The 7877-nt window shown below is 41.3% G+C and overlaps 1 protein-coding gene across 3 annotated transcripts in view; it reads left to right on the top strand.

Moving 5' to 3' along the window:
* The first annotated feature begins 297 nt into the window (after window positions 1–297).
* The window catches only part of LOC149215046 (N-glycosylase/DNA lyase OGG1-like), a 74816-nt gene continuing 67236 nt past the window's right edge, over window positions 298–7877 (top strand). Inside the window, exon 1 of one of the 3 annotated variants that reach the window (XM_089392502.1) lies at window positions 298–1340. In XM_089392502.1, coding sequence (XP_089248628.1) covers window positions 478–1340 — 863 coding nt within the window. In that variant the 5' untranslated portion in view covers window positions 298–477. The remainder of the gene's footprint in view (window positions 1341–7877) is intronic. The other 2 variants (XM_089392501.1, XM_089392500.1) reach the window with 2 other exon arrangements.

Raw genomic sequence — 7877 nt, 5'->3', positions numbered from 1 at the left:
ATTTACTCAATTTTTTATATTCACTCAAATTTTAATATACCACCAAAAAAATATAGTTTACTATTTAAATAACAAAAATATATAATTTGAACCATGTAAACCACCATTTATAGAACAAAAATAAATATATAATTTACAATTTAAATAACAAAAATATATAATTTGAACGATGTAAATCACAATTTATACCACAAAAAAACGACAATAAAGAAGTTACCAAACGCCCTCCAAAATTACCCTACTCCCTCGTTTGAAGTAAAAAATCAACCAAAAGAAATTGAAATGATTTGAAGATAGAAGTAGCACATATATAGCTTTAGATTGAGATACCCGTTACATGATTTGCCCCGGGAGTCTGGTATTACAGATAAACAGTGGAGTTCCATGGAGCTCCTTGGCAGTGGAGAACTGAAATAGGCGGTGTACCGTTTGTTAACCTCCCGATATACACAAAGGTCTGGCTCATCCTCTTCAAACATGAAGAGGAGAGGTAGTATGGGTTTGAATAACACAGCCAGGAACACAGGCTCTCTGATTTCACCCAAACCACCGATATCAACACCACCCTCACCAACAGCAAGAATTCCTCTCCATCACAAAATCTTCAAAACCATCACTAAAAAGAGATCTATTAAGCCCTCCAAAAGCGTGACCACCAAACGGACTCTCCTCCATGATTTTGGGAAAGAACTCACTAGCTGCAAATCCCCATTGTTGTGGCAAAAACCATTCTATACCCTGGTCGAAGCTTCATATAAAACTGGTGATACTACAGATTGTTGCTGGAGAAGCCTTGGAGTGGGAATGAAGGAGTTGAAGTTAGACATCACATTCCCCACTGGGCAGACCTTCAGATGGAAGAAAACAGGTCCATCAGAGTACACAGGGGCAGTGGGAACTTATTTGTTCACACTCAGACAAGTTGTTACTGATGATGATGATGATGAAGAAGAAGAAGAAGAAGAAGTTGAGTATTTCATTCATAACTCAAGTGGGTTCTCTCAGGAAGCCGAAGCGGCCCTGAGGGATTATTTGAATCTCGGTATTTCATTGACAGACATGTGGAAGGGCTTTGCAGAAGCAGATTCCAGGTTTGCAGCATTGGCTCCTTACATGGGTGGTGCTCGTTTGCTCAGACAGGATCCTCTCGAGTGCCTTTTTCAGTTTATTTGTTCTTCCAATAATAATATTCAGAGGATCACACAGATGGTGGAGTTTTTGTCCGGATTTGGACCTTGTTTGGGAACTGTTGAGGGAATTGAGTTTCATGCTTTTCCTTCATTGGAAGAGTTGTCTTCGTTCGATGAAGGGCAGCTTCGGAAAGCAGGATTCGGTTATAGGTTTGATTCTATCCTTTCTAGTTATTTATTTGTTTTTTCCTCCTTCGGAATTGCATCAAAATAGAGTTCCAGGGGCTCCACTGCAAATAGCAGACATCATCCCTTTGAAGGCTGATGCCATAAGAGCGCGGGCAGGTCATAACACAAATGGAACCCTGATGGACAGTTCAACAACATGTCATGGTCTAACCTTCTAATGAAGAGTTGGTCCTGTGCCAATCCAGTTAGCCAGAGAGCCAACCAGCAAGGTACTGGTGAAACCTTTTAAGAAAGGGTTGGTCCTGGCTATGTTACCAGAAACCCGACCAGGAGATCTGTTTATTGTTCTGTTTCCATTCCCCCGTTGATATTAAATTAGTACATTACTGATACATTTTATATGCATAATATATACTAGGAGGGGGTGTCGGTTCATGTTTCTTATCCCCCGAAATTCTATAGCCCTGTTTCTTATTATGCTCGTTTGGTGTTCTGCTTCTTGTTCTGGTTTTTGGTAACATGGGGTTCTCCATTAACCCACCCAGCCAACCATGCAGTAAGGTCCTCATTATCCCGGTAAAGTTTTGATCAACTCTCGAACTAAAAATATCCTGAGCAACCCTTCTGACACACAGGATTGGTCCTGCCTTGCCAACGAACCAATCTCTTGTTGGGCTCCTCATGGGAACCTTGCCAATACAGCAACACCTTGTTGACATACTTTGTCTTTCAGTTCTCGAAATTGATGCTCTGATTACTTGGAAAAATTATCAATTTACATAACCTAAATCGCTTTATCTTGGAAACTTTGCAAAATGGACAAATGACAACTTCATGCCCAAAATCCTAAACCCAACTGGTAAGCAGGGTCAACATATCAAAACAAAATTGACCTTACAATAAACCGTATGATAAAAAAAAATAATCAAAATTAGTATTGAAGTCAGAGTCATAGTTCAAACTTAAGTCTCAGCAGTGCTGCAGATAATAATTCACCATTTGTTTGCTCAGGATTTCCCACATTGTGGTTTGGTGCTCCACCCTGTAACTGCACATCTGCCCGTCTTCACACCCCACCCTTGCTGAACCCCAAGATTTCCTCTGCCCATGGCACTGATGTAGGCTAACTACCAACATTTTGTACTTAGGCCTCCCTCTCACTAATTCAAGTGTCATTTTTTAATATTTAGCAGCTTTTTTTGGTGGCCCAGTGGAATGAATTTTGGGTCGTCAAACATCATCACTATAACATTAAGTGACTTCTCATTTTATTGTGGAGAAAGAAGAAACCATGGTAAACTGAGCTCTCTCGATGATTATACTTCAAGGCCTTCAAGCATCATCATTATAACAGTAAGCGACTTTTCGTTTTATGTTGGAAAAATAAGGAACTATGGTAAACTGAGCTCTCTGGATGATTGATACCCAACTGTCCCATATCCAGATGTAATCTCCCCTCATTTGCATGAGGCCTGTATTCAGTGTGGCATGTGATGTGGACTGAACTTGGGATCGCAATTTGGCAAACGCCAAACTTGTTTCATCTGTTCTTGTTATGTTTTGTCTTTTATCATGTTTCTCTCAGAGTGTATCCATGAAAAAGAAGAATTTAGTAAAATCAAAATATGTTTACTGGAAGTTGATTCTGCATTCGTAGAAAATTGAAATGTTTCAGGTAGCCCCTGACATCTCTAGCTCCATTGCCAGACCTTGCCATCTCACTCACTCATTCCTTTTTAGCAGGCCATTACTATTTTGTATCGTGCACAGACTATTGAGTATTTTGTATCATACCATGGTGTCTTATATGCGTGTCGTGGCAGCGCTACCACTGGTTTCTTTCTCTCTATATGTTATTTTTAGCGTTTTTTTAGGAGATGTGCTTGCACTCCCACATTGGAGTCATATTGACTGTACCCTTCTTCAGTCCCATTGACCTATTTCTGGTCATCAGTTGGACATTAATTAATTTACTTACTTTGTGGCAGCGCTACCACTGGTTTCTTTCTCTCTATATGTTATTTTTAGCATTTTTTTAGGAGATGTGCTTGCACTCCCACATTGGAGTCATATTGACTGTACCCTTCTTCAGTCCCCATTGACCTATTTCTGGTCATCAGTTGGACATTAATTAATTTACTTACTTACCTTCAAATTCAGAGTAATGTCACTTATCTTTTTTCTTTAATATGTTGACGTCCACAGATGACTAAAGGCAGTCAAAGGCACTGGATATTACAACCATAGCATCATGTAATTTCCTCGGGTATCTTCAATCTAATTAATAAACAAAAGGCATTTGGCAAAGTGTAATACTTGCAAATTGTCATCAATCAATAAAATAGCTTAACCAATAGAAAAGAACTATTTGCTATACAGTTGTCAGTGGTCAGAAAACCTATCCTTCCTTATCGACTATTCTAAGTCTGGAACTGACATAAACCTGTCATCTGCAGAAGAATTTGCTGACATGGAGTACTACAGTGCAATCTTGGGTCGAGTCTAATAGTACTTCTTGAAGAGGTTAAAGAAGAGGTGTCTCTTCTCAGTTCCATCACACAAATTTCTATTGCTGTTACTCCTCCCATAAAACTGTACATGCTAATGCTGAGGCCTTGATCGTTGCCTCTTTGGTATATATGCCTCTTCTGGCATATCGTGGCACACAAGTACTTTCAGCACACATTTTTGTGGTCCAGGATCTATCCAGCTAGTTGATATTTAGGTCAAGCGTGGAGGTGATACCAGCATATATTGTGCAAAAATACTGTTTCAATGACCCTAGAGAGCCCTGATGGGGTCATTATTTTAGCTTCTATTTTCTTGTTTAATCCATAAGGAAAAGCTACATTCCTTCATTGCTGATACGGTTTATATCTGTTTTCATACTTTTTTCTCTATAGATCGTATCAAATGCGTTAGAGCAATGGAGTAGTTGTAAAGGTGGATGCCCAGGTCTCCCACAATGAGAAGCGGGATGCATGGGCAGCCCCCCATGATTTCCTCCTTCAGTTTTTCAAAAAAAGTAAAAAAAACTATCTGAAAAAACAAGTCTAATAAACTGACTCTATTTTCGTAATAAACTGACTCTATTTTCCCTAATTATATTTCTCATTTGAATTTACAATGGTAAATCACTTGATGGATAGTGAAATCCAATTGGCAATTAGTCTTTAAGTGTATCATTTATCATTTTATGTTTTCACATCTCTTGAATTTTATTTTAGAGATGGCTCCCACTAGAGTTGCAGGGGAGTTGCCCCCCCCCCGTTCCATGCCCCCACTCCCAATTCGCGCTCCGGGTGGGAGCAACTCGAGAGCTAGTTGGGAGCTATGTTGCATAGGTTCCCGAACCCAGAGGTGGGGTTCTCGAACCTGTCCTGGGTTCCCGTCCCCACGTTCCAGGTGCTGGAACGGGTACCTCTGAGAAGAACCTGTTGACGGTGCTGGACCTGCCAACATGTCAAGGGGATCTTCCTGGTAAGAAGTCCCAACTAGACCTCAAACTGTTCGGTGTAGGAGTCCCAACAGTGGGTCGTAAGGTAATGCCTTGACCGCGGTGTCGCACAGAGGCAAATAGAATAACACTATCAGCAGCAAGGGTGTGACTGATGCAGTGAGTTAAGGAATGTGTGTGAGAGGTTCCAACACTTCGAAAGGGGAAGGAGGTTAAGGTGAGTTCCAGGTTGAAAGGGATTAGTCCCAACTCGGCTAGGAACACACAACACAACTGACACGCACAACTTCTAGCAGAGCAGTCCACTCAGATGTGGCAATCATATCATACAAGGTAAGATAACACGTACAACACTCACGGATCAGTCTGAGACGAGTGTGACGGTTGTTATAGCAAGGTTCAAGTGAAAGGTCTATTTGATGTCCGATAGAGCAGTCGACACGGATGGTGACAACATTAACAACATATGCAACACATTAACAACAAGATTCATATAATTGCATGTGAATCAATGCACACACAAGTACGTAAGTTAAACAACACATCATTAAAGCAACCGGAGCAGTCCAGCTACAATAACAACATATGCATGAAAATGCGCTGACTCTTATTATATAAAGAGGTGTAAGTCACAATCATACAATACATCCAAGTAAACCTGCTAACCCCAACAGTGGAACGTTACAACCACATCCGCCTGCTCCTCCAAAGAGATGTACTAGCTCTGTGCAGTGGAGAAGCCAAGGCGCGTTACAATACTGTCCAAGCCTTCGTCAAAATAGTCTTAGTAGAAGCTTGGCTGACCAAAAGCCTATACAATGAGTTATGAGGGACTATTTATAGCAAAGGGTGGGGTGACCCTTGACATTCTCTTTTGTGACCATTCAACTACCCTCATGACTCTTCACCTACTCTATGACTGTCACATCCACTCTTGACACTTGACTTACACTTGACATGACTCAACATTACAATGCACATGTACCCATGTAAACAATGGCTTGGACAAGCCAAACTAGACATCATTTGGACTTAGACAACCATAGAAGTCTAACTGCTTGACATCGTCATGCTGATTAACAGTGACATATTGATGCCAAGATTGGTAGTCCTTGAGAGTGTCCGTGTGTTCTGTTGTGACATCCCTCTGAAACTTGAACCTTGCCTCCATAGCATCTGGGTACATTGCTCGGGCTCCTTTGTTCGACTCGTTTGTGAGCATGCGCATCATTGTGTTTAGTGTGGCCGGACCAACAACATACTTGCGCATGATGTTTGCACTCATAGGCAAGTTTGGGCTGGTGGCGGTGCGCATCAACTTGTCGAAGTACGAGTCAAGCTCCTGTTGGACCTGCTTCTTGGTCTTCGCTTGGGTGAGGGTCCCAAATGATGGGATTGGATGAGTGTGCACTATAACCTCCATGCTTTTGAATACTCGTGCATGGGAAGCCTGTATGCTAGTGATGAGTTGCGGTAGGTCTTCATAGTTTCGAATCTAACTCCGGATACGTGCTTGCAGCTCGACCGCATTGGCCTTCATCATCTTTGGCAAGTGAAGCGGGGCTCCTTTGTACTTCATCGTCCATGCTCGCATGTTATCAACAACAATATGTATGTTCTTCAAGATGCGTACTCTTCTTGCACATCGCTACTGCGATCCATGGAGATGAACGACTGCCCGATGCACGGTATTAAACTTGGAGTACAATGCTTGCATAAGCCAAGGATAACACTTCATCTAGTATTGCCTTCTTCAGTTCAGCTCGGGCGGACATTGTCACCAAGTCTCCTCCCTGCTTGGCCACCTGTAGTTCCTTCGCCATTCACTCATTCTCAGCTATGAGAAAATGAACACTTGAGCTAGTGGCTTCGACATACACTCTAGTTGTATCAGCCAACACAACTAGATGCTTGTGCACATCAGTCACGATCACTTGCTCTTCAAATTGCACAGGGGATGTTTGGTCCTCCGGAGTCGGTACTCTTTGAGACTGCACAACTCTGTGATGAGATTCGTCAAAGGAGATGTTGTGCATAATGTTGCAGGAAATGCCCCCCCGAGTCAAAAGCCCGATCCGCGATCCGTACAGATCCGCCCTTCGAAACGCATTTTTCCGAAACGCGGATTAGGCTGAAAAATGCGGTTCTTGCCATTTCGGAACCTTTCGGCCCGATCCGCGTTTCGGTTTTTTGGATCCGTGTTTCAGTTTTTCCGAAACTCTCGAAACACGTTTTGTACGGAGATAATTGAGCAACTATATGCTTAACACTAGTCCATTTGGGAGCATGCATGCAATTAGTGATTCTAGGATGATGATGATCGAGTTGAGATGCCACGCCCATCTGGTCCCTTGGTTCCTAGGTTCCATGGTTCAACACCAACAGCAGGGGGTTCGTCTTCATCAGTTTTAGTGCCACAACTTCCACAGGCACCATCTTCTTCATTGCCACCACATGGAGGCCTGCCTCCATGTTCTCTTCCTGGTGGAAGGAGGAGAGATTAATAGATATATTCACAATTTACTACTTTTGTCATAGATTAATCATTAGATTTGTAGGCTTGTGAATTTGAACCTTTTTGTCTTGGCGATGACCAAGTGACCTATTTTGTAAACATTGTTATTTGAATTTTGGACATGACAAATGTTGACAATTGCTCACTTGCTAGATAAATCATAATATGCTCTATGTTTTATGTTTTATAATATGCTTAAATGTTTTATGTTTTATAATATGCTTACAAATTTGATGTATGTTTGTAATTGCTAGAATATAGATGGTTGATGCTCGAATAATTAATCATTGATGTACATACTAGTAACTACAATAGTACAATGGAATCATGGATGCCATATCTATCTTGATTTATTAAAAAATATGCATGTTTTCATGTCTTCTACAACTAATTTGGTATTTGGGATGTTTATTTTGAATATAAATGCAAAAAAATATTATATATATATATATATATATATAGCAGATGCTTCCGCAGACGCTTCGCTTCCTAGATTTTTGGAAAATGACGCTTCCGCGTCCCTGCTTCCAAAAAACGTCCCCGTTTCGTGCAACATTGGTTGTGCATCTTTGCTTCTGGTTGACCA

The sequence above is a fragment of the Pinus tabuliformis genome, chromosome 1_1, assembly GCF_031772625.1.
Source record: "Pinus tabuliformis cultivar Carrire ecotype Pingquan chromosome 1_1, CPIR1, whole genome shotgun sequence".
NCBI classification, from domain to species: domain Eukaryota; kingdom Viridiplantae; phylum Streptophyta; class Pinopsida; order Pinales; family Pinaceae; genus Pinus; species Pinus tabuliformis.
The sequence above is the reverse complement of the archived record's forward strand: the minus strand, read 5'-3'. Positions and strand labels throughout refer to the sequence as shown.